The sequence below is a fragment of the Musa acuminata genome, chromosome BXJ2-9 (genome assembly GCF_036884655.1).
Source record: "Musa acuminata AAA Group cultivar baxijiao chromosome BXJ2-9, Cavendish_Baxijiao_AAA, whole genome shotgun sequence".
Classification (NCBI taxonomy): Eukaryota; Viridiplantae; Streptophyta; class Magnoliopsida; order Zingiberales; family Musaceae; genus Musa; species Musa acuminata.
The window spans coordinates 4,740,392-4,767,144 of NC_088346.1; the positions used below are offsets into that span (position 1 = coordinate 4,740,392).

General features: G+C 37.0%; 1 protein-coding gene across 5 annotated transcripts in view; it reads left to right on the top strand.

Annotated features, from left to right (window-relative positions):
* Positions 1-26,753, top strand: part of LOC135622707 (uncharacterized) — a 75,606-nt gene that overhangs the window by 3,256 nt on the left and 45,597 nt on the right. For 3 of the 5 annotated variants that reach the window (XM_065124768.1, XM_065124769.1, XM_065124773.1), the window contains exons 3-28: positions 1,248-1,351; positions 3,799-3,894; positions 4,008-4,055; positions 7,756-7,806; positions 8,989-9,092; positions 9,211-9,328; positions 11,115-11,216; positions 11,310-11,504; positions 11,592-11,749; positions 11,957-12,115; positions 12,194-12,286; positions 12,454-12,805; positions 12,904-13,017; positions 16,205-16,300; positions 16,421-16,488; positions 17,279-17,399; positions 17,475-17,687; positions 19,785-20,012; positions 20,109-20,218; positions 20,319-20,415; positions 21,550-21,648; positions 21,755-21,898; positions 22,019-22,081; positions 25,115-25,603; positions 25,704-26,027; positions 26,222-26,353. In XM_065124768.1, coding sequence (XP_064980840.1) covers positions 1,248-1,351; positions 3,799-3,894; positions 4,008-4,055; positions 7,756-7,806; positions 8,989-9,092; positions 9,211-9,328; positions 11,115-11,216; positions 11,310-11,504; positions 11,592-11,749; positions 11,957-12,115; positions 12,194-12,286; positions 12,454-12,805; positions 12,904-13,017; positions 16,205-16,300; positions 16,421-16,488; positions 17,279-17,399; positions 17,475-17,687; positions 19,785-20,012; positions 20,109-20,218; positions 20,319-20,415; positions 21,550-21,648; positions 21,755-21,898; positions 22,019-22,081; positions 25,115-25,603; positions 25,704-26,027; positions 26,222-26,353 — 3,878 coding nt within the window. Of the gene's footprint in view, positions 1-1,247; positions 1,352-3,798; positions 3,895-4,007; positions 4,064-7,755; positions 7,807-8,988; positions 9,093-9,210; positions 9,329-11,114; positions 11,217-11,309; positions 11,505-11,591; positions 11,750-11,956; positions 12,116-12,193; positions 12,287-12,453; positions 12,806-12,903; positions 13,018-16,204; positions 16,301-16,420; positions 16,489-17,278; positions 17,400-17,474; positions 17,688-19,784; positions 20,013-20,108; positions 20,219-20,318; positions 20,416-21,549; positions 21,649-21,754; positions 21,899-22,018; positions 22,082-25,114; positions 25,604-25,703; positions 26,028-26,221; positions 26,354-26,753 lie in introns of those variants that run through there. The other 2 variants (XM_065124771.1, XM_065124772.1) reach the window with 2 other exon arrangements.

A 26,753-nucleotide genomic window follows, 5' to 3' on the forward strand; every position in this document is an offset into this window, starting at 1 on the left:
TAGACCCCAATATAGAACTGTGTTCATATGTATAGGGTATGGGTTGAAGTTATTATTCACTGTAAGTTTGGGTCTGGGTCTATTTTCTGTATGGATGGATCTGGGCCTGTTTAAATTACCAGTGAATATGCGAATTATATTTATCATTTGCATTATGCTATGGAAGATAAAATATAAGCTGTACGTAAAATAAAAAGTAAGCTTCAAATAGGATTTGGTACTAGATCATGGTTCTTAACTTCTTATGTTCATTATTTAGCAGAATTTGATTGCTAATTTGAATTTTTTATTTATTTGCCTTCTACAGTTTGTTTGTTTTAACTCTCATATCCCTTCATATGCTCTTTCCATATTATCTTTAATCCATTGGAGCTTAGGTATTAAACAATTTTGAATTTAATGGTTAATTAATTCTTTTAGGATGAAGTAAATTTGAGCCATCACTTGGTTTTTAAGTATTTTCACTTTACAATTAATGTTGTTTTTGTTCTATCAATTAGTTTCTTGTTCTTGATCGGTCTTTGGACCTGAATCCTGCATTTACCAAATCATTTCTGCCTGACCTGGACCGTGATCTGAATCTGACAATAAAGTTCAGCTGATTGGTTGGGGCTTCATTTCACTACCTGTATCCGTTCCATTTGGTGTTACATGTTGCAGATTAAATTTATTTATATCAATCGTCACAATTGTTGTGATACTGATTCTGTCTCAATGTCTTCCTTCTTTGAAAATTGAGTGGTTCTCTCCTACATTGTTACAAAAACATTATGTATACTATTGTTGCACATGGAAGTAATTGTAGAAACATATTGGAAGTAACATGTCAGGCAGTTTTTCTGTTAAAAATTATTACTGACAAGATTCTGTATGGGTATCAGAAGTTGTTTCATCATGCAATTCTAACTGTTCCCTGCCAAATTTAGTTTATTTTAAAAAAATTGTTAGTTGGCTTCTGTAATTTTTCTCGAATGGCTTCATATGCTATTTCTTCTTTGGTTGAATGAAAACTGAACTACTTTTAGACTGGATTGACTTTTGCATAATTTTCTCTAGTGCTTTTCATTAAAAATGTTATCTGTTTTTTTTTTTTAAACAACATTGTGTAACTTATTGTTGCCAGTCTGTATATCATTAGTTTGCATCCAATTCTGCTGGTTTTTGTCTCTAATTTTCAACTCCTTGCATAGTGGCTTTATTTCTCCACATTGCAATTTTCTTATCAATTGTTCTATTTTTTATTAAAGGTGATGTTGTTCTTAAGGATTTGAAACTGAAGGCCGAGGCATTGAATTCTTTGAGGCTTCCTGTAATTGTCAAAGCTGGATTTGTTGGAACAATAACATTAAGGGTAGGTTTGCAGTGTAGTTGCTTCTTTTTCATCCCTGCACCTGCATAAATTTGCCTAAGTAGGTATTAAGAATAGAGGTCAATTTCTTATCCTTATTGAAGTTTGACAAAACTTGCCTCTTTTTACATGATATTGTGCGTTGTGATAGAATTGTAGGAGTATATTTAGAACATTTATCACCAAAAAAGATATTAGTTATATTTATAATTGTTCAATGAAATCTATGCTACTTATTTGCATAAACATCTTTGTTCATGTACCAGGTTAAGTTGTAATTTTGATAATATAAGGAATATCATGTTGCTTAAAAAGTGATTGGTGGTCATCCTGACGTAGGTTTAATTGTTGTTTTAACTTTTAGTGATACCATATTAAGTTTTGCTATCTTTTAAGTTTTAAATATAGTTGTACTTCTTTTAAATTTTAATATATCTTAGTTACTGCTGCAAACAATTATTTATCTGTCTATTTGAGTTTCAGTATGGGTCCAACTGATTAAGAATTGTTACTTTGTTTTTTACTTGTTTTCTTTATTGGCTTAAGGAGTCTCAATTCTTAAAGGTTCCAGGAGCTGTATAACATAGCAGTAAGATGATATGGGCACATATATAGAAAGAATCAGTTTGGGATTTTCTGCATTGTGATTAATTCATCAATGATTCTATTCTTTTGCAGCTGGCAGGCTCTCCATTTATTTTCTTCTATCATTTCTTGTTTTTCTTGATTCTACCAGTAATATCTCTCCTTTGTACCCTTTCATCTACCATTAACCTATTTTTGAGAACTTTCATTGTTGCAATATACTGACATGCTGTTATCTGCATATACAGGTGCCAAAAAAATGTTAGCCATTTTCTAAGTCTACCAAGTAACCTGCTCTTTACCAGTATGTACATGCATGGGGTTATCTTCTGTTGGCTTACTACATATTATAGGATCATAAATGATCCTTGCTCCTTGTTTTCTTAAGGGAGGATGCATGAGAGGGAGAGATGAGAGGAAGAGGGGGTGGGAGGCAGGGGTTTGTTTAACACAGCCCAAAGGAGTGCCTGATGATTCTTTTTTGCCTACCACTCACCAAGGGTGAGGTCACTGTACTGTACAGAGTGGTAATGGTCAAATACTGGGTTGTAAGCCTAGTACAATAGGATTACCAAGTGGTAAGCAGGGTTCTCAATTTTGATGTGTACCATACGGTACGGGCGATACGTGCCGGTCCGAGAGAATATCAGTACGCGGACCGTCCTTTATTGAGCAGTACCAGTGTTTTGCCTGATACCGAGGCGTACTTCGATCGTTACCAAGGCATACCGATTCGGTATGCCTTGGCGTGGTAGGTGAAGGTATTTTTAAGGTTTTATGGTTATCATCGGTATGCCGTAGTGTATCGACGGTACATATCAGTACGTACTGTACTGAGCAGAGCTCGATATGTCGATACGGACCGGTATTTAGAGCCCTGGTGGTAAGCCTTGTACCTGGATTGAACCATCTGGTTTTGATTGTTGTGGCCCGATCAGCAGTAGGGCTGGTAAATATCTGCTTGACCATACTGAACTGAGTGATATTCAATTCCTTAATATAGGAAGGGTCAGAGATCTATGGTTTTATATGTGGCAGAATTTATTGCGGCTAAAGCCAGGTATCGTTGATAAAAAAAAGTTCTGGCCACATAAGTCAAGTATTAGGGCTACAGATTATAATCTGGTCCCCTTTGAAGCAAAACTAGTGTAAATGGTAAAGCTAGAAACCATATACAAGGTGGGAACTCATGTGCTTTATTTATTGTAGAAGTTCTCTTATGTTATTTGCTCCTTTATCCATGCGATGTTTGTACCTACCAGGCTACCTCATCTAAACCCAGGTATTATTGATCAAAAGAAAAACTTTAGGGCTGGAGATAATCATCTGGCTCCTTTTGAAGCATAACTTGTAGAAATGGGAGAGCTAGAAACGTACAAATGGCAAGAACTCTGTGCTTTTGCAGTATAAGTTATCTTCTGTTATTTGCACCTTTAGCACCTGCTACATCTTTTCTTATCATGTTTACTTGATTGTTGGTTTCTGATTTAATTAGTTTCTTCCATATTATTATTTGTCCACAGTGTTTTTTTTTTTGGTTCCAATTTTTACTGTAAGTTCCTCCTTTAAATTTATTATCATGGACATGGATGTTTTTATTATTTAATTCTTAAGTCATCCTAATTAAAATATGTTCATGTTCCCCATACTTGTGTATATTTTATTAAGTGGGATATTGTTTTGATGACAGCTAGTATATTTTTCTAAGATCATGAATTCATATATGCATATATGCCTTAGGCTTGTATCAGGTTATCAGCTGTTTGTTTCTGAAATTAGAAATATACTGGCAATGACATCATGTATGCCTAACAGTCTAAGTGCATTAAATCAATCATCTTATAGTATTTACTTTTTTCGTGTAGGTACCTTGGAAAAGCCTTGGAAAGGAACCTGTCATTGTTCTTATTGATCGTGTTTTTCTTCTTGCTCATCCTGTTCCTGATGGGCAAACTCTCAGGGTAAGATGTTTTATCTTTTTTCTTTGGTAAGAATGGTCTTGTCATATTACTTGATGTTAAGGTATTTTTGTCATAGTGTTCAAGCTTAGATTGTCTTTATTTGGATATTTCAGGATGAAGATAGAGAAAAGCTTTTCCAAGCTAAACTGCAGCAAATCGAGGTGCACATGTATATATTTTGTGGAAATGGTTGTCTACTTTTGTGTTCGATCCTTAGCGCATGCTTGTTGATCTTGGCAATGAAAGTTTTTTTTTTTCATTTTTCTGCTCATTCTATTACTTTTGTTAGGTTGTCATTAGTTACTCTTACAAGAGATATGCCCACCAGTGGGAAATTTACGTTAAAGGGTTTCTCTATTATGTTTTCCTTGGTTTGCCTCTTATATTTTGTCCTACATGTCGTTGCTCCTTTCATGTGAAGTATCTCAAGATTGTTGTGGTTGATGTTATATTTTATCTCTGGGTTTAGGAGAGAAGGTGTTGCATATTGATTCTTGATGCTTTACATGTTAGTTGGCAATGGTCAGACAGAGGGATGGATACATGCTATCAAGGAATCAAATTTTTGTTGTAATTAATCGGTATGGACTAGTGTTCACTGGTTCAACAAAGGATCATACTGAACCATATAGGTTGGTATTGGAATGGACGGTATTCAATTCATTATTGTTTTTTTTTCTTGTGAAGCTGGACAGTACAGGTTGATATACTGCCGATATACTAGTGCCATTCTAGCTTGATCAGTTGCTGAAATTGGTATTGTACTGATATTATTTGTCGTGGCAGTTATCTGTATTTATTTTTTATTATTTCTTTCTATTGATACCCAGTGGTATGGACCGATATGTAGCCTGTATATGGTATTATATAAGGTATGTAATACCGTACCGTACCGATGTTTCGAGGCTGGTTCAGTACGGTACGGTACCAGCATACCGAGCGGTACACCAGGGCGTACCGAGCGGTACACCAGGGCGTACCGAGCGGTACACCAGGGTGTACTGAACAGTTTTATATATTTTATTTCTTATTGTAGTACTGTAGCACTGCCACAGTGTAATACTGTAGCACTATAGCACGTTCCGTCCTGTACCAAGCGGTCTGCGTACCGGTATGCCATCGGACCGGTACATACCGCCTGTACCGGGCGGTACCATTCGGTACTGCATACCATGACTCTTATACTTATCCAATCAGTTATTGAAACTGGTATCAGGTCTAGATTTAAATTCTTGCGTTGCATCAGCTGTGCCACATATGGTAGCTGATTTATAAATTATACTAGACTCTTGGAAACATTTTTCTATTTAAATCTGTTGACGGGTTCTGTAAATGGTTCATTTTATCTTTTATATAAAGATTTTTTGTTGAAATACCTGTTGTCTAGAATGTTCTTTCATGTGATTTGCATGATTGCCTATGGTTATTGGCCCTGATAGAGATGTCGAGTCAATTATTTGTAGAAAAATATTGCTGAGGATGTTGAACCCATACTTTAGGATTCATCTCTGTATCATCCATAAAGTGATAGTCAAACCAAAGTGGTCAGTAGAAACGCATAGAATCTTCTTAGGTGTCTAGTGGGTGATCATGCATAACCTTTGGATGAATTTGCATGTTACAATTTGGTCAGTAAGGCCTCAAATTTCCATTTTCTTCTTGAGTAAAGGGTTATAGTCCATTTGCGATCGTAATACGATACATCCATAATATTTACTATTGTTGCTTAAATTTTGCTGATATCTCAGCTTTCATATTAGGTTCTTCTTACGTTGTATATATTTTTGGATTGTGCTTTCGAAATGTATCTTTTTGGATTAGTTATTAGTTTAGCTTTTACATAATGTATCTTTGGTTATTAGGTTCATCTCAGCTTTCATAATGTATCTTTATGTGTTGTGTTTCCTTTTGCTGCTCTGCTTATATTTTTATCTGACTGGTACTTCTTGATGAATGATTCCCTTGGGATTTCTATCGCTTGTTCCAGTGCAGTATCATCCACGTATATGCATTTTTCTAAGTAGTTCTGATGATAATTATCACATGTTCTCTTGTATAACATGCTACTTTTACTTTTACTTCCTCCTTTATAAGTAAATTCTTCAATGTGAAATATATATGTTTGCAATGTCTTTGACTTTATATCAATTGCATTTTTAGTCCTTGGTGCCATGGAATATGCCATAAGTTTTGCCTTGTTTTGCTGGGATTTTGAGTCTTCCTGGTTGGTCCTTAAAAGTGAATGATGCATCTATACATTTTGAAAGGAATATATTCTAATAGCTTGTGCCAATATGTTTGGTGTTTGTGATCAGCTAATTCTTTCTTTCTTGTGTAACTTTTGCTTGAGGTTACTATGCTTCTGGAAGAAAATTACTTGTGGGCCCTCCAAAGTATGAAAGAAATAATTTATTTCTTTTTTGTTCATGTTCGGTCTTGGCCGTTTGGCTTAGAACAAAACTTTCAATAGCTTGCCTTCTGCAGTTATTTTGAACTTCTTTTCTTGTTTGATACTAAGATACTATCATGTTGATGTTTTGTGTCATCATGAGATTCTTTTACTGGTTTGATTATTGTTTCACTTTTTATTTCTAACTTCACCAATTTGAAAGTTAGATAACATGATAGGTTTTATGTTCATCTATTCCCTTTTTCATGAAAGGGTTCCACATTTTGTTTTTGTTTTTCTTGTATTATCTTATTATCTTTTCTCTTTTACATAAGTGTAAATTCATTTAACTAGATTAACTCAAACATCTGAGCTGACACTTCTATCTTATTGGAAGCATGTGAGTCAGCCTTGGTTTGGTAATGTTGCTCTATTGTGTAATAGGTGTCAAGTGCTTGAGTCATGAGTGTGATTCCAAACATTTAACCTACCTAAACTCCAGAAGGGATGCATAGACTGTTTGATTTTAATTGTTTATAAGAATTTTTTTCAAGCTGAAGTGAACTTGTTCAATTTTGAGAATTTGGAATCATATAGGAAAAACATACTAAATTAAAACAAAATTTGGTTGTTCTTTTTTCCTATTCATTTCGTAATAATTTTAACGATATATTGTTGTATATAATCATAAATATACATAAACCATATGATTATATTCATGAGCATAATATAACGACATGTTATATTTATTTAATATATTTGTTGTGATTGAATAAATATAGCTTATTATTTTTTTAAAAAATAATGCAGGTATACACAGTTATTATGTATAGTCAGATTGGTTCAGCTTGGGCCTCTAGGCCCCTTCCCCACAACCGGGCTAATTGGTTTAAGAGAACATAACAAAATCAATCTGAATGTCTTGGTTCAGTTTAGTTTAACCAGTTCATCTGCATACTCCTAATGGCTGGCACATTGTGCATTGAACTGTCTTTGTGTGCCCTGAAAACAAAATTGTAGAGCTCTATTAATATCAATTTTGAAGCTTACCGATCCATTTCCATTTAATGTGTTGTTGTGTTGGTGTATATATCTGTATGCCAATTGCCCAACCACTGTTTAGTCGATGAAAATAGAACTGCCACAAGCATGTCTGTATTCTGAGTACTGTTACGGTGTTTACCACCCTGGAGACTGCTTAACTAGTAATTTGTATCAGGTCTATTTGAACTTGTTCTTGTGTATAGTGTGTGGTGATGGGTGGCAACTTCTTCCTACCTATTTTTGGATGGATTCTCCTATTCTTTTTTCCTTTTTTTTTGGATGAATGCTCAAAGCCTCAAACAATTGCACTGTGTTTCTTCTGGCATTTAGGAAGTTTTCTGCAGCTTTGCTGTATGCCTTTTTTATATAGACTGGATCAAGTGCTACTCTTAACTGTTTTAATGCTTATTGCTGTTTTATATGCACAGGAGATGGAATTGGCAACCATTGAAGCAACCAGGAGATCGAGAACAGGAAGTGTAAGGCTTTCATCATTGATTATCTTTCCTTTATTTATTAGTTCATTACAGTTCTATAGTTTTCAGATCCTTGGTCAACATTTAGTTGCACCTATGTCCTTTGTGCTTCTTTCTGGGTCCTGAGAATGATTTCAGAAGCAACTCAGTAGTTTTTTAGATGTTGGAATTTGTTCTTTGCAAGGATTGAAATATCGGATCGTACCGGAGTTTTGACATTCGCTCGGTACGATATGATACTGTATATCAAGCGGTATATTTCGGTATACCATATATATATATATATATATATACAAAAAAATCTGTGACATCGCCTATATATATATATATATATATGGTAAAAAAAAATCTGTGAAGTCGTCTCTGTTCTCCCCACGCGGGGTGACGTCGTAGAAAAACGAGGCGACGTCGTCTCAGCGATGTTGCCTTTATATATATATATATATATATATATATATATATAAGTGAAACAAATTTAAAAAATCCACGACCTCTCTTCTCCCCACGCGGGGCGACGTCGTAGAAAAATGAGGCGACGTCGCCTTTATATATATATAAGTAAAAAAAATACTGCCCGGTAATGAGCGATCCGTGTACTGGTCTGCTGGTGGACCGGTACGTACCGCCCGGTATGGGCGGTATTATTCAAAATTGAAAACCTTGGTTCTTTGCATGATTTCATAAACTGAGAAAAAACAGTAGACTATTATATCCTGTATAAAGATTGTCATGTTTATAGTGTTAAGTAATTCTAAAAAATGCTAGGTTTATAATGTTATTTTTGTAGTTTACCAAAAAAAGGGCGGTGCTTATGTGTATGACCTGGAAAATTTCAACCGTCAATCTATGAAGTTTGATGTGGGCTTTAGAATCTACAAACAGTTCAAGTATAACATTATTGGTTTCTCTGAATTACTAATGTTGATTGCAAAAATTGAAGTTTGCATATTTATGCTAGTTAATTGGTTTATAAGTCACAGAAAAGGATACAGAAAATATCTTAAAAGTAATTTGCTACGGCTGGTGTTTTCATTGTCCCTATGCTGATCTTTTATGATTTAGTTTCCTTAATAGCATATTTGAAGGTCTTTCGTTTACTGAAACAACATGTTTTACATGTGAAAATGATTGGTTATTAAGTGAGCTAGGTCATTATTGTGTAAATGCTTACTGATATCATTTCAGGCACCTGGTGGGAACTCATGGCTGGGCTCTCTTATAGCAACTATAATTGGCAATCTTAAAGTTACTATCAGCAATGTTCATATCAGATATGAGGACACTATCAGGTTTGTAGGAAGTCATCATTTTATATCATTAATATTAGTATATTACATGCCTTTTGCTTTTTTTTGTCTTTGTGCCCATGTTCTTAATCTGACTTGTTATTTAAAATTATTATTTCAGTAACCCAGGGCATCCATTTTGTACTGGGTTTACGTTATCAAAGCTTGCTGCTTTTACAATGGATGAACAGGGTAATGAAACATTTGATACTAGTGGTGCTCTTGATAAACTGCGGAAGGTATGTGTTATATTCATGTTCTTTGTATCTGAGTTTTGATAGATGCTGTTAACCATATTATAATTTATATAATCAACCTCTTTGTTTGTATCTTATTTGCGAAATCTTGGTTCTCAATCAAAACGTCCAACGGCATAGATGTACTCTACATAAAGTATACATAGGTTTATTTGGATCAATTTCCTTGGGGTTTTGCTTTAGTAGAATCAGAACCAAACCAGAATGGCTTTATTTTTGATTTTGTATAACTAAGTTAAAGCTGACATGGGACCTAATTGGAATTCTAGCTAAATCTGATAATTGGATTTTCTTTGGTTTCTTGGGTACTTGGGTTTGGATGAATACAAGGTTCTCAATTTCGGTCCGTACCAGTGAATCGAGCCTTGCTTGGTATGGTACGTACCGACGACATGCCCAAAAAGAGCTGAAAAACCTCCAAAAATACTTGGAGGTAACGGTCCAAAAATATTGGGGTGTACTGATTGGTACGCCTCAGTAATGGTCGAAATCTAGGGTGTACCGACCGGTACACCTCGGTAATGATCGAAATCTGAGGCGTTCTAACCTGTACGCCTCGAATTCGACCGTTACCGCCTGGTACAGTCCCCGTATCATCCGATATGGGGTCAAAACATCGGTATCACCCGGTAGAGGGCAGTCTGCATACCGGTATTCTCTCGGACCAGTACATACCGCCCATATCGGATGGTACACATTGAAATTGAGAATCTTGGATAAACAACCCTTTTAGAACTTTATATTGTTGTTTAAGAAGATAAATTAGGAATATTAAAGAATCATATATTTACTTGCTGGAACATGCCCTAGTGATGTTTGGTAATTGGCACTGCATGTTGTTAGTACATGGCATGCTGATGTTGAGTCAAAACAATATGCTGGATGCATGGAATAATAAAGAAAAAAAGTAAAAGAACAACGAGCGAGAGAGAAAAATTTTAGAGGAAGTTACCTAGAGTGTGTTTCATGTTGAGTACCATTTACTGTTGGGTATTTGAATCCCTAGAGCATGTTTGGATCTGGGTTCTGTATTGACTCCAAACCTACCTTCCACGCTCCTTTGGAAGTAAATAACCAGTAGAGTTAAGGCTTATTTGGAAGCAGCCACTTATCATTGTTATATCAAGACAGAGATCGTGATATTGTTTCCGTATGATAGACCATGGACCTTGATAACATATAAAGGTTGCAGAGCCCTTTTTTCCCACTTATATGATCAACGTTCAACTTATATAAAGGCTGCATACATTGACTGTCTAAACACTTGATTTGCTGGAGCCTTGTTTGTTGTGTTTCCCTTTTTTGCGTTGCTATGATATTTGTTGCCCGTCACATGGTAGCTTGCTCGACATTTAACTAGTGTTACTTGCACTATTATGCAAGTTTTGTTGAGTTGAGCCCTGTAACTTTAGTATGGGGATCCTGCTGGGTTGGCTTAGTTTGGACTTTGACACTGCCATGTGGTCCATGGTGAGCACATATTTTTGTTGCAGGATACCGATTGCATTCAAGTGATGCTATAATTGTATATCTATCTGCAGTATAATGATCATCCATGTACTATTTTAATGAATGAATTTACTCGTGTTTCTTTGATTTCTATTTCAGTGGTTATTTGGTTTACTTTACTCTTTGTGGCTCAATTATTGACTTTAAATTCTATTAGACTGTTCCTAACTTCCTATGAAGTATGAATCATGCACATCCTGATATTTTGAATTTTTGAGCATTCTAATTGTAAATAATGAAAACTTGCTGTATGTATCAGTCATTACAACTTGAGAGGCTAGCCATATATCATGATTCTGACAGCTTTCCATGGAACCTCAATAAGAGATGGGAGGATTTGACCCCTAAGGAATGGACTGAGGTTTGTCATTCACTCTATCATCTTATGTTCTCTTACTTAGGTGCTTTCTGCACAGAAGAAAAGAAGAGTTAAGCTTTTTGTTATCATTGGCAGATATTCCAAGAAGGGATTAATGAACATTCTAGAGATGAAGTTGCCATCCGGGCATTGAATCATAGGTACCTAGTATCACCTATTAATGGAGTCCTTAAATATCATCGTCTTGGAAAGCAAGAAAGACAAGATCCTGAGATCCCTTCTGAGAAATCTTCGCTTGTTCTGAGTGATGTTTATTTAACTGTTTCTGAGGTACTAGACATTTGATTGCTTGAGTCATCTTATTCATGCCCATACTGCAGTAACATTATTTTTTATAAATTCTTTTGCTTCTTGCAGTCTCAGTATTATGATGGCATAAAGCTCCTTGAAACATTTTCAAGATATAAGACACGCGTTGATGTATCCCATCTGAGACCTGTAGTGCCAATTTCACATGATCCTCATGCATGGTGGCAGTTTGCTATGCTGGCTGGCTTACAGCAGAAAAAACTGTGGTGTGTGGTGTATATTCCTTCTGTCATTTGTTGAAAATTTATTAAAGTGAAACTCATTAATAAAGCTTATGTAACTTAACTATATTTTTTATTGATGAAAGTTATAGATGATATAAAATTGCCTGAATTGTAATATCCCCTTTTGGATCAGTTTTATATGTTCTTTCTAGTTTTCCTAGTCTAATCCAGATGTTTTCTTGCTTTAAGCTACTGGTTCTCGTGGGATAAAATTAGACATCTTTGCCAGCTCCGTCGACGTTATGTACAATTGTATGTAAATGTTTTGCAACAATCACCCGATGTTGATATTTCTGAAATTCGGCAGATTGAGAGAATTCTTGATTCCAAAGTGATTGTACTCTGGAGGTGGGTTCTAAACAAGTGAACTTTGCTTGATCATTAGTACATTTAATATTGTCCTTTATCTTGCTTTGTTTTATTTAGGTTGCTGGCACATGCTAAGTTTGGATATGTGAAGTCAAAAGAAGCATCAGAACAGAAAGAATCTTTCAAGAGAGGCTGGTGGTCATTCCGATGGTATGTTCAATGTATTGACAACCTTTTCCTATCCATTATGTATCTTTGTGGTATTATTGTTTATCATTAAGCTTTTCCACAGAAGATACGTACTGAAGCTTATTATTAATATATTATCATTATTACTGTCTTCTAAATGTATTTACTTATCTCTCAATAAATCATAGGCGCACTTCTGGAGATTCTTCTGTAGCAAGTAAATCGAATGAATCACAGTTGGCCGAAGAGGAAAAGTTGACCAAGGAGGAATGGCAAGCGATAAATGAAATGTTGAGCTACCAGCCTGATGAGGACACAAGCTCCATTTTAGGAAAGGATGTCCAGAGTATGGTACAGTACCTCGTGGAAGTATCCATTGGGAAGGCTGCTGCTCGAATCATCAATATCAATGAGACAGAGATTGTTTGTGGTAGATTTGAACAACTTTATGTCACCACCAAGCTGTATCCTAAAAGCATTCACTGTAATGTGTCCTTGAAGTGTTGTGGCTTATCATCTCCTGAAGGGTCACTTGCGGAGGTTTGTTTAATTCATTGTCAGAATTTTGTGCTTTTGATATCATGTCATGCTTTTACTCTTCGTTGATTGATTATGATATGATAGAGTGTTATCTGCAGAGCATGATCAGTGAAAGGAAGGCTAATGCTCTTGATGCTAGTTTTATACATGCACCTGTTGGTGAGGATGTAGAGTGGCGGCTTACAGCAACTATTGCTCCATGCCATGTAACGGTAATTTTCATCTGCTCACATATACGTGGAATTCTTCCTTTGTACAAATGATAGAAAGCTTATTATTGGTCTTATTGGAGATATGCTGATTGCTGAAGACAAGTGGGCATAATACTATTGTAGATGCTTAAATTCTAAGATATTGATGGGTTCTAGAGGAAATACGTTAGGTCCTATTGTCCCTTGGACACATCCTTGGCTAAGGAATTCGTGTGGAAGTCTAGTTTGTCCATAACCCTTTCTTTTTCCATGTCTTTACCGGGTTATCATGTTCTTAGCACCTAAATCTATCTAGTCTCGATAGATTTATGTAGATTCTACTGGAAGTGTCCTAATTGATAGTTTTGTTTGCTTGTGATTACAAACTAAATTTAATTTGTCATCATGTTGCCTTTTCTTATCATGGAATCTTGTCTTTCTTCACCTCTTTTGTTTCCTTCACTTTCCTTCCTATGTCTGTGCTACCTATTGTAGCCGTCGAACTCCTTTTGCTTCTTCTCTTGTTGTTTTGGGAGTTGACAAATTAGCTGGAGTTGCATTATTAAGGACCTTGTTTGCATTTGATTCTTAGAGACATTCTCAAGGTTATAACTGACAACTTTTGGTCAAGCATCAAGCCCATTCGATTGACTGGGTTCAAATTGAAAAGGATCACCTCCAAGTATATATTTACAGATGCCTAGGTTTGGGCAATTATTTTCTCTATAGATAAGTCTGGATTTTAGGCATATTGGTAAGGGTTTGGACTTTGGACAACCTGGTCTTCGTTATCAATTAAATCAAGTCATCTTGTTTGAGCTACTTGTTATTCTTAGGTTAGTTTTGGTGAGACCTTATCATTACTACATTAGAAAATTATGATCGATTCATTTGTAGATTATGCTACCACGTTTCATTAAGTGAAAAGTCTGGATCAAACAAGGCTAGCCCTAGATTGGTGAAAAATTTCAGGTCTGCTTCCACCTGACAGCTTCTAATGCTTTAAGATCCAGGTGCCGGGTGAGGGTATTTCTAGTTTTCTACACTATACCAAACTAGCTGTTCATGTGTGCTCGGAGGATGCTTTGTAGTTAATCTTAGAGTTGGTGAACAAATTTATGGAAGATCCTCATCAAATTATTTTGAAAAAATAAGTTAATAATTTCTTAGAGAATGAATACATGCTATAGTTTGAACAGCAATGAAAATTGCACTATATGAATGCCTTGTTTTGACTCCCCATGTGGAAACAAAAGGGGGAAAATAGAAAAGTTTCAAATTGAAGCTATGGATGTTGCTTTCCTAGATGAAATCATGAAACACTTGGAACTAAAAATAAACTGTCAACTAAATTTTACAAACTGTAGCCATGTTATTTTGAAGCCTAATTACATTATATAAGACTATAAGCTTTAATAAAGGTGCTTGATTTTTATTTCAAGTAACTCAACTTTTTATGTTTGTTATCTTATTGGATAGATGATTGCATTGCATGGAAACACTTATGTAGTTCTTTCATAGTTTCATTGCCTTGAATCTCACATCCAAAGCTTTTAGGATTTTGTTGTTAAAATGAAAATATCTTGTAAATTTGTCTTTGCTTACATTTTTGTATGATATCTTGGCAGGAGTTGTTTTTTGAAAATATACCAAATAATAATATATGACAACAAAATATATGTAACAAATACAAAATTAAGAATTTGATATAGAAGAGGATTGTGATTTGAAGGATCCTACATGACTTCTCCAATCAATGCAATAGAAGGAAAAGAGAACAGAAGAGATCATGTAATAGGACTCTACCTTAGTCTCCAAATATTTCTTTCTTATTATCAAATACTCTTTATTTGTTGCACTTCCTCAGGAGATACGTGAAACAAGAACTGCATGTTGGAAATATGAGGGCTTGGAAGGTTAGAAGGTCTTTTGGTTGGATGGTTTCGGAAAAGAATAAGGAAACCAAAGAGAAATAGGGGACAAAATTTTCTATAACCCACAGTCTATCCTTTGTTACAACCTCCCATCCACATCATTGTAAATTGTTCAACTCAATCATAGTTACTGAATCAGCCCTGAGTTGAAATCGGTTATAAAAGATGAGGCTGATGAGCAGTCAATTAGAAAATTGTCCGGGACTCTGTAGTTGATGTGTAGAAAAGGCATGAGGTATCCTGAATCAAGCCTTTTTTTAAGAACTAATTTTTTTGCACAGCCTCTATTTTAAGTTCCAGTCACTTGAAGTACCATTCAGTTTGTCTTGGGTAATACAATGGATAGGTTCATCAAAGTTGCGATAGGTAACATAGAGGTCATTGGAGTTGGTTAGTGGTAAGAGTGAGACACTTTGACTGAAGGATAAAGAGAGGTGAGTGAAGAGTTGAGAGCTATCAATAGGCATTTGATAAGGCTCGAATAGCTCATCAGACCTAGCCAGTTCTAAATGAGAGCTAAATTGACTGGGATGCTAGGTCATCAAATACAGCTGGCTATTTAGGGGAGAAATAGCTGTGTATTTAGGGAGAGCTTGATTTGATGAGGAACTATATGACTATCCTTTCAAAACCTTGTGGAAAACATCTCCCTCAGGCAAGAATGAAGAGCCTCATGCTGATTCACTTAGTGTGCCTCTCTTGACAGATGAAGAGCTTCTAATACAACCCCATGACAACCACCTATTGCTGAAGTACTTGTAGGCACTCCTTCCAATGGGGCTTGGATTCCGACTTGTTAGATACCTTTTTCCTTCAGTGGAATTCAGGATAAAGGTTTCATCAACAAATTTAATGGAGATAATTTTGTGCTTCATTTTGCTGTCGAATGTCTATTTTAAATCTTTCAAGCAATGAGACATGTGGATGCAGACAAGATTCTTGATACAATATCTCTCTCACTATTACGATAGATTGATTCGTTGACGTCAAGTTCTCTATGTTCATGTACATGAGGTGCACATGTAGATCTCGCTAATTCAGAGAAGATCCCATATATACGGATTTCAGAATGGATTTTTTTGTGGTTGAATATCCAGTGCGGTTTGATTTTAGTTAACATATAGGGTTCTGCATATTCTCCCATGAATATCTTGTTAATAAGTTGATTTTGTTTATTACATCATAATCATAAAATCTCTAGATGTTCTACATCATATTGTTGATATAGGATTCTGCATTGTCTCTCATATTTAGTGTTTTGTTTGGGCTGGTAGATCTTGATGGAGAGCTATGAGCGGTTTTTGGAATTTGTGAACAGGAGTAATGCTATTAGCCCCACAGTTGCTATGGAGACTGCTACTGCTTTACAGGTATGATGTGCTTTTGTCATTCACCTTTGCAGGCTTCATTATGTGTCAATTATTTTGGTTGATGGAATAGGATCTTGAAGAAATCTCACTTTTTCTCAAATGTATATTTTCTGTGGTCAGATGAAGCTAGAACAGGTGACTCGAAGAGCCCAAGAACAATTTCAAATGGTACTGGAAGAGCGAAGCAGGTTTATAGCACTATTATATTTTTCATTGTTTATAACACTCTGGTGACAAAGTTAAAATAGTTATCTACATGTTTATCGTAAGAAATTGCTGATATGGAAACTGTTGGTCATGAGCAACGAAAGCCATTTTGAGGATCAATATGATACCTTGCATATTTTCAGCATCACTTCATTACAATGGATTTTGCAAGGTACTACATTTTTAAATGGTATCTAATATCGAGTTATAGTTGGCTAACAAATCAATACTATATGTTGGAATTGGATCTGAGTTCGAGTATGTTGACCCAACCAGCCATTTGGAAAGAGGAACCAGAGGAAAAGAACAAAAAACGAAGTAGGTATCCAGATGGTAATAGCATTCCTGAATTCTTATTCCTCAGCATTAAGACCTTAAGCTCTCAAGGTTCCCAGTGAAGCCTAGTTATAAAATTCTGGGCTTAATTGGCCTCAGAGCCAGATGAAACACTTTTCTGGGAAACACTTGACGAGGATGTTTGACAATTTAGCCACCATTTGGTACATAGCTACTGATGCTGAAATATTTGGTCCTCATACTAGTTATACTTGGTGGTCATAGCTCCCAATGTAATTGAGACTTCTAGCAATTAAAATATTTGGTTATTATACTGGTTATACTCAGTTACCAGTTTGTGAGGCATACCTTATTTATTATCATTATAGAACACATGCTTGGTTTATGATATATATGATATTATGGTAAATTTATTTTATGGTGTAAAAATATTATATCTGCAGTGCATTTATTTGTCTTTTTATTTTTTGTCAGATTTGCACTTGATATTGATTTTGATGCTCCAAAAGTTAGGGTTCCTTTGAATCATAGTGCGTCTATAGTGAAAGGTAGCTTGTTTCTGCTGGATTTTGGGCATTTTACATTGCGTACCCGGGTAAGTTGTTGGAACTGAGTTCTTTTTGCAAGCTTTAATTTTCTGTTTGATTCATATTTTTGTATGTAACTGCAGGACGCGTTACGTGGTGAAAGGCAGGGTTTATACTCTCGCTTTTATATATCAGGAAGAGACATGGCTGCTTTTTTTATAGATGACTTTTCCAAAGAGAAGGATCTCACTACTATGAATGATATGAGTCAGACTTCGACGTCACCTACTTCGGAGGATATCTATCCGTTTTATTCTATTCTTGATCGTTGTGGCATGTCAGTTGTTGTTGATCAGGTATGTCAGTGTACTGATTACATTAGTTGTCGTTTACCAGTCACATGTTTTATGAGTTAGCTTATTGGGCATTGTTTTAGATTATCTCTGTTACTGAAATTTCTTATATTTCATATGTTTATGCACTAAAAGTAGATGCCCCCATTCAAAGACATGAAACATGCACAGCACAATGAGCGGATACATAAGCTTTTGTTTGAGTTTAATTATATGCTTGACATTATTTGTGGGTTGGTTGTGGAAAGTTAAGATTCTTTATTGAAGATTTCACAATGATGATAAGTCATAATAAATAATTTTTATTTAAAATGCTTTTGGATCATGGTTTAGATGAAAGATTAAAAAAATCTTAGTACAATACCAATACCAGTTACAGCTAGATCTATAGTGGCACCTAGTGCTAGTATAGGCAGTATGCATTTGTACCAGTCAGATTACTAAAAGCACAGAGAGCTGCAAATGGAGTGGTGGTGGCGGCAGTGGGGAGGAGGTGGTCATGGAGGCGGGGTGGCGAGAGGAAGCAGAGGAGTGGTACCAGCCAGTGATTGAAAAAGGCGCTTGGGCGAGGCGAGGCCCGAGCGCCTCGCTAATCTCCCAAGCGACGCGCTTCAAACAGGCGTCGCCTGGGCGCTTGCCCGAGCCCAGGCGTTGGGCGCTTCGGGAGAGCGCCTGGGTAAACCAAGGCGATCGAACTAGGATTTTAGGTCTGGTTCGGTCCTGGTTCGGTTGGTTAGTTGGTTCACTCGAACCAACTAAACCGATATAACCCTTACCCAACCCTAACCCGCTGCCGCTGCCACTCTCGATCCCGATCCCGATCCCGATCTCGCTGCTCGCAAACGTTGCCGTTGTCGCCGCTTGCCACTGTCGCTGTTCGCAAACGCTGCCTCTGTCACCGCTCGCGCCTCCCACTGCTCGTCGCTCCTGTCGCCACTCGCCGCTGTCGCTGCTCGCAAACGCTGCCTCTGTCGCCGCTCGCGCCTCCCGCTGCTCGCCGCTCCTGCTCCCGCTGCCGCTGCTCGCCACTGTCGCTGCTCGCAAACGCTGCCTCTGTCGCCGCTCGCGCCTCCCGTTGCTCGTCGCTCTTGCTCCCGCTGCCATTGCTCGCCGCTGTCGCTGTCGCCACTCGCGCCTCCCGCTGCTCGCCGCTCCCGCTCCCTTTCTCGCTACCGCTATTGCTGCCGTTGCTCGCCGCTGCCGCTGCCGGGCATATTTAATAGCATATTTTTATTTAAATTTTTAAATAATTATATTTATTAATTATATTATATATTTTTATATTTTAGTGCCTCGCTTCGCTCGGGCGAGCGCCTAGCGCCTCGGGCGTTTTTGGACCTTGGTGCCTTTTGACGCCTAGCGCTTTTTAAATCACTGATACCAGCAAAGGAAGATGTGAAAGAAATTGTTATATAAGGTACCTTGAAAACCTGCTCCAAAATTGGCAAATTTGTCATCAGTGGATCTGAAATGACGTAGTTTCAGAACCCGAGGAATTATGAAAGCTAGTATGTGGTACTGCACTGCATAAATTGCATCATATATGTTGTGACACAAAAACTTATAACATGGTGCATAGCTTTAGAGGTTATGTACCAGTTTGATTTGCTTTCCAATATGCGGTGACATCATGTTTCCCTTTTCTTTCTGCCTCTAATACTTGGAGATATATTGGCATGACATTGGATTGGTGTGTATAAACCCTTAAGTGAATTAAAGCCATAAGATTTATATTTAAATTGAAGCCTAGTACAAATACACGTATACATGTTATCAAGGATTGTTGTGCCGTCTGAGTCGGTATGGTATGTGGCGGTATGTACCGGTTTGATCTGTCACTGAGACGCGGGTCGCTTGAGTCCCCGTCGGCATGCCCCGACGTATTGTTGTGTTGGTACACCTATATAGACCTGTACATACTGTATTGACAAATTTCTGAGATGGGTCTGGTATCTGAAATGACAAACCCTGCATGCTAGTGTATAAAATAGTTGAATATGCTTGTTAAGATGGTTGTCTGCTTGTGCTGACATGTTTAATTCTATGTTGGATCTTTGGCTAACATCTTTTGTATGTTCCCCCTTCAATGTGCTTTTGAAGATCAAAGTACCCCATCCAAACTATCCATCAACCAGGGTTTCTATTCAAGTTCCCAACCTTGGTATTCATTTTTCTCCAGAAAGATATTGCAGAATAACGGAACTCTTAGACATATTCTATGGCTTGAGTAAAAGCAACGAGCAGAACCTTAGTGGACAGCTGCAAACTGGTCATTCACCTTGGCATCCTGTTGATCTAGCAACTGATGCTAGAACTCTAGTTTGGCGGGTATAATCCTTGAATGGTTGATATATATATCACATTACACATATCTTAGGTTTCTATGCAACTAATTCTTTTATCTTTCTGTTCTCTGTTTTTAAGGGGCTTGGAAATTCTTTGGCTGAGTGGCATCCTTGTTATATTGTTTTATCTGGTTTGTATCTTTATGTTTTAGAATCTGAAGTTTCTCACAACTATCAAAAATGTTTCCGGTAGGTTCAAGATTCTTGTTTTTCACTTTCATTAAGATTAGATGTAGATTCATTGCAATTATTTTTCGTGTATAATCTGTTATGTTGGTGAACTTTGCAGCATGGCTGGCCGACAGGTACTTGAAGTTCCACCAGCAAGTGTTGGGGGGTCAGCTTATGCTGTTGCTGTTAGCTTCAGGGGAGTTGATATTCAAAAGGTAACAGTTCAATGAAAAGAAATGAACTCTATATGTGCAGTCTATGACTTCTTTTGTCAAGAGGTTAATAGTAATTTATCTACACTAAAAGAAATTTTAATACCAGCAAAATCTTTTGCTATCTTCTTGTATCTAGTACAAACTACAAAGTACTTGGTCTTAATCAAGGATTGCAGTTCTGGTCCGATCTGAGTTTTGATGGTTATTGATCAATATGGTTCATTGATGTGGATGGGAAGTTTGGTGTGCCAACACTGGTGGCTTTTGGTAGGGAAAGTAAGACCAGTATTGTCCTTGCACCTTGTTGAGGTCTTGGTAGTGGAAAACTCAAAAGCCTTGAAGCTTCAGATAATAAAACTGACTTTAATTAAACCATTGTGCAAGTTGAAAGGCAAACATCAAACTTTCGGATGCCAAAATAAATAGGATTTTGGTGCTTAAATATTGGTGGAATCCATTCCGTGTAAGTGGGTCTGGGCCAACCAATATGTACAACTCAGTGACAGTTATACTTTTTGCAGCATGGAAAAAGTTTTGTGCTAGTTGCAAATGTTGGTTATTCCAAGTCTATCTTGCATGTGATGATTACTTGGGCTTTGATTGGAAATCACCTATTGCTGTCAAGTTAATTATGCCGGGAACTTTAACGAGGAACATATTTGACAAGCTAGCAAGTTTGATGAGATACGTATCTTGTCATTACTTCTTCAACGATGCTGGTGCAAAATATAATTGGATTTTAATCAAGGGAAAAGTCACACGTTATCTGGAGATTCTGGACCATGCTTCGTCTTACCGGTTTGTATCGGTTTATTGATTAGCTGTTGGTATAGTACATACTGAGCTGTATCGACATATGATACATAGGAGTATACCATTGTACCACTCGTACCAATCCCTTGTTGGACCAGTATGTAGCACCCATACCGAGCGGCTTGCCATGGTATGGCGAACCTTGATCAGGACAACAATTAAGTGCGTATCAGAGCTATCAATTAACTAGAAAGTCAAATATTCATTCCTGTTCTTTCAATGCCCAGTTTTTCTTTTTCTGCATCATCAATTTATTATTTCCATAATTGCATCTCATAGTTTGGTCATTTCATAGTGCATGTCCAACATTTCATTGTGCAGGCACTGGAATCAACTAATACTCTGATTATTGAATTTCATGATGAAGAATCAAAGGCTACCTGGCTGAAAGAACTTGTTCAAGCAACCTATCGTGCTTCTGTATCACTTTTAACTTATAATTCTTTTTTTGTGTTCTACCTTCAAGTTATACGTGAAATTTTGATTTTTTTTTGTTTTCGACAATAATTATGTCATGTTTTTGTAGGCTCCTCCTGCAATGGACATATTTGGAGAATCAGTCAATAATAGTACATCACAATCTAGTGAAGATCTTTTTAGTATTCCAGGGTCATCAGATCTTATTATCAATGGCACATTGATTGAAACTAAGTTGTCTATATATGGAAAAGTAAGATGTGCTTTTAGTGTCCTTTTAATGATTTTCAATGTGCTGTTACTATTTCTTACTGTATTTGGTGATAGCCTACTTTTTGTTATTAAGCTCTCACTTGTTATGTTTTTCTTGCAGTTGGATAGAAATTCTAATACTGCAGAGGGTCCAATCATAGAATTGATTGCTAGTGGAGGAAAGGTCAGCATTTTTGTTGAGAATAGTTTTAGGTTTTCTCCCCTTTTCCTTCCATTTGGACTTGGATAGTTCTGCATTGGCTGAAATGCACTTACAATGGTACATATTTGCTATATTATAGGCTTAGTCTATTGTTATGATCTACACATGGCTTTGCATCTGATAGAAGACCATCCACCAATCCCTGCAACATTGTCACATCGAAGGAAATCCATGACAGTTACAAGGCTAATCTTCAATGTGGAGGATTTACTTAGTAGTATTTACTTTGTAGTAATCCTATTTTTTGAGGGTTAGTCACATAAAGAATTGAAGATCAAGATCTTGGTAAAGCAAGGCTTTTGTGAGTTGTGGAGAATAGTAGCAACTTGTGTTACAAGGCTAACCTTTAGTGTGGAGGATTTACTTTGTAGTAATCCTGTGTTTTGAGGGTTAGTCACATGAAGAATTGAAGATCAATATCTTGGTAAAGCAAGGCTTTTGTGAGTTGTGGAGAATAGTAGCAACTTGTGTTGGGAAATCTTGGGGGCAACATCACATGCGTAGCGGAATAACATTAAAAACAAAATCTTCAATTTTTCAAAGATGTGTTCGTCGTCGTGCTAAGATTGGTGTGCTAAATCTGCTAAACTTAAAACTGCGTATATGAAAGATTGTGTTACCTAGGGAGATCGTATATCCTTGAATCCCTACAGATCTCTATGAGAGGGTGAAGGAGGTCAGGAGCAGGGTTTGCCGTACCGAGCCGTACCGCCCGGTACGGGCGGTACGTACCGGTCCGAGTGCACTGTAGCACTATAGCAGTGCATCGTAGCACTATAGCAGTGCTACAGTACTCGGTACACCTGGGTGTACCGCTCGTTATACCTTACCGTACCGGTACCGAGCCCAGGTCGAAATACCGGTACGGTACGGTATTGCGAACCTTGGTCAGGAGTTCTCCTCTCTAGTGGTGATCCACATAGCAGGGCTGCGACGATGCTCTTTGAATCTCCAGGCTTGCTATCTGAGGAGGAGAATAGGAGAGGCAACCCAAAAAGCTCTAGCTTATGAACCATTGGTTCCCTCCTATTTATAGAGGTTCCCTATCAACATAACTATAATGGATCCTGCTCTATTGAGTATTAGATCTCCATCCAACTACCCAAGCCTCTTATATTAGTGGATCTCTATCTAATAATCTCTCATTGGCTCTTATTGGATTTCATCCATAAGATCCAATAATTCAGGGGCTTATTGGATATCCAATAAGATAGGAGCTCCGACGGATAACTCATATCCGAACCTCTACTCATCGCAACGCTTATCATATGTGTGTGACCCTCTATGCCCAATATCGAGCTGGTCGTGACTCATACATATCAGAAATAGCTGACATTGGACGTACTAGACCATTACGTTGCAGCCCCTAGACGATACAAGTGAATCAAATCCATTGGATCTGTCTGTCCTTAGTTACCATATGCCTATAGTCCCTCATCCATCTAATATCCCAAAGACTATATGCCAGGTATGGTACTATCAGACGTATACGGTTTTTGCTCGAGTCTCGCTCTAATCGGATTCTCCCGGAGAACTCTTTCTCTTTCAATCCAAATGACCCTAGTCAGGAATTTTGTTTGAGCAAGAACACATGAGACATTCCTCTCATGACACCGAGAGTAGATGATCCTCTATCGACACTCAATAGTCCTCGTAAGGTTGGCTACCACTCCTGATGACCGATTGTGCTAGATTTGGAACCTCCAGACCTATAAGTCCGGTATCAAAGAGTGGAGTACTCATTCAGGATATCCTTGGTGTCTCAAGTCTAAGGACCAGATACACCACTAGGACTACGGAATCGCTATTTGACAATAAGACATCATCAACTATCCTGCATTCTCCAATAAGCACCTGTACTGTATCCTTAGTGTCTCCACACGAGCAACGATGAGACCAACTGCATTCATCATATGGATGGGTATACAACACACCAATCTATCCGGTTATCTCGATGTCCCTCTCGAGTAACGTATGACCGAGATTATTTAGGATCTGTGTTTGAAGTTGAATCAGTCTCATTATCGTGATCTCATCACGATCCGATTCCTATTGCACAGATCCATGGACATCACAATATATTTATGTATATATGCAACAATCAATATAAAGTGATAAAATAACAAAATATAATAAGCAAAAAGACTGCGTGTCATGTCACACATGCCATCACTCATATAATTGGCTTGCAGGGCACCTATCAACTTGTTCCTTTAACTATTGAGATGATAGTGTGGATGTATTACTTATGGCATATCCGATCACCCAAGGGTGAGGAGTTGATGATTGTTGATTAAAGCAACGACTTTTGAATCAATTCTCTTCATCCAGTTAAGAATTGAGGGTTTTAACATGTTATGAAAATTGGTTAAGTAAAACAAGGCTAACAATTCTTAGTAATTATTGAAAATTTTGTTTTCTTCTAGTTTATAGTCATGATTTAATGTGCATAAAGTTTTAGTCCTTAACATCAAAGCTTTTGAGCATTTTTACATATTGGAATGTTTGTCTACAGAGTATCATAGAAAGATACCATAAAAATATAAATTTTCCACACCGTTATGTGCAAGTTCTGTAACAGCTGGATGCATATGCGTTTGGAGTCCTTAAATGTTGATAGTTGATACAATACCCCATATTTGTAGGTAGATGCCATTATGGTTGCTATACTGCATCCTAGGATGGAGTGTGACCAATTTTATACAGAACAGTGTCAGCTGTTATTTGAAACCTTGCTGTGAGATATTATTCAAAAAACCTTGATATCCTGTCTTTCTTGAGCAACTAGATGAAGTGGGACTGAAATAATTAGGTCCATAATTGTTTGCATATATTATATCATTTGGTAATCAATGTCTTGGTGGGCAAATATTATTCAGTACTTCTGACTAAATTTCTTTTTGCTCAATATATCCATTTTCTGTGTTTACTTTGTAAGCCACAGTTGATATTGGAAAGTTCTGCCTTTAAGTTTCAAGTTTGTTTTTGAAATAGGTGAACTTTACTCGATCTGCAAGTGACCTGATCGTGAAAATGAAGCTGCATTCTTTGAAGATTAAAGATGAACTTCAAGGTTGTCTGTCGAATTTTCCAGAATATCTAGTGTGTTCTGTGATGAGCGATAAATTAAAAGCTCGGAAATCTGATACATTAGATGTCAGTGAAACAATTTTTGAACCTTTTTCCCTGGAAGAAGATGATTGCTTTACAGATGCATTGCCTGATTTCCTTTCTACTCCTGATCAGAGCTCTTGTTCAAACTACATTGACCTGGCAAGCAATTTAGGGCCTGGTGCTGATCATTTTGAGAATCATGCTGGAGTCAACCATAATGATCCTTCAGATCATGATAAAGACCACATGAATGGGAAGGCTGGTGAGATATTTTATGAAGCACAAGACAGTAATATATCTGATTTTGTGGCCATTACATTTTTGACTAGGTATCCCGATTCACGTCTGTATGTTGGTATTGACACTCAGGTAGATAATTGTATTCTCTTGAATTATCTTATATGAGCCAATTTCGATCAGATCCACTGTGTAACATAATCTGGTGATAATTTTATTTCATGTCTTACAGATGATTATCCGAATGTCTGCTTTAGAATTTTTCTGCAACAGGCCGACACTTGTTGCTTTGATCGAATTTGGCTTTGACCTGAGCATGGTTAATTATAGAGAAAGCTCCGAAAATTGTACTGATGTTGCAACACCCAACACAAAATGCACTGAGAAGAAGGAAGAAAACTGTCGGACTCTAGTTAAAGGATTGCTTGGTCATGGAAAGAGTCGGGTAGTTTTCAATCTGATTATGGATGTTGACAGTTTCTGTGTGTTTCTTAACAAGGAGGATGGTTCTCAACTTGCAATGTTCATACAAGAAAGTTTTCTGCTGGATCTGAAGGTAACAACAATATATTGCTGGCGCAATGAACTGTGTACAGTATGTGAATGCCATTTTTTGTTATAGTTAATTTGGCTACATGGATTGATATCATAATAAGAACAATCTCATTTTTCTGATTCCTTGTTATCTTTTTATGCAGTTTAGAACTCGTCGTGACATGTTGTACAACTTTTTGCCCTCATGTAATTCAGGTACATCCAGGTTCTATCTCCATTGATGGTACACTTGGAAATACGAGGCTTTGCGATATGTCACTTGGCCCAGATAGTCAATGGAGCTGGCTTTGTGATATTCGTCACCAAGGGATTGAGTCTCTTATCAAGGTATTTTATTTTTCATTTTCACCATTGTATTTCTGTTGGTTACGTTGATCTGGATCTTGCTGTTAGGAAACTAACAGTTTAATGCTTCTGTAGATTCTCAAAGAACAATAAAGGTTCTGAGGAGCAAATTTGTGTTTGGCATTACCCTATGAGATTTGTGACTGATTTAGTTTGCATGACCTTTTCATAGCAAATACAAGTAGTTGACAGTTTTGTTCAAAGGAGATTTTGTTTATTGGCCATTATATCTATCCAGCAAGCTATTGCTTATAAAATGGAAGTGGGACAATCAGAATATGGTGGATCATCTGGAGTCACACATCACTGAATGTCTCTTGGATAAAAAATCTTTATATAGCAATCATAAGATTGCATATGCATTGAGTTTGCATGGTTGAGA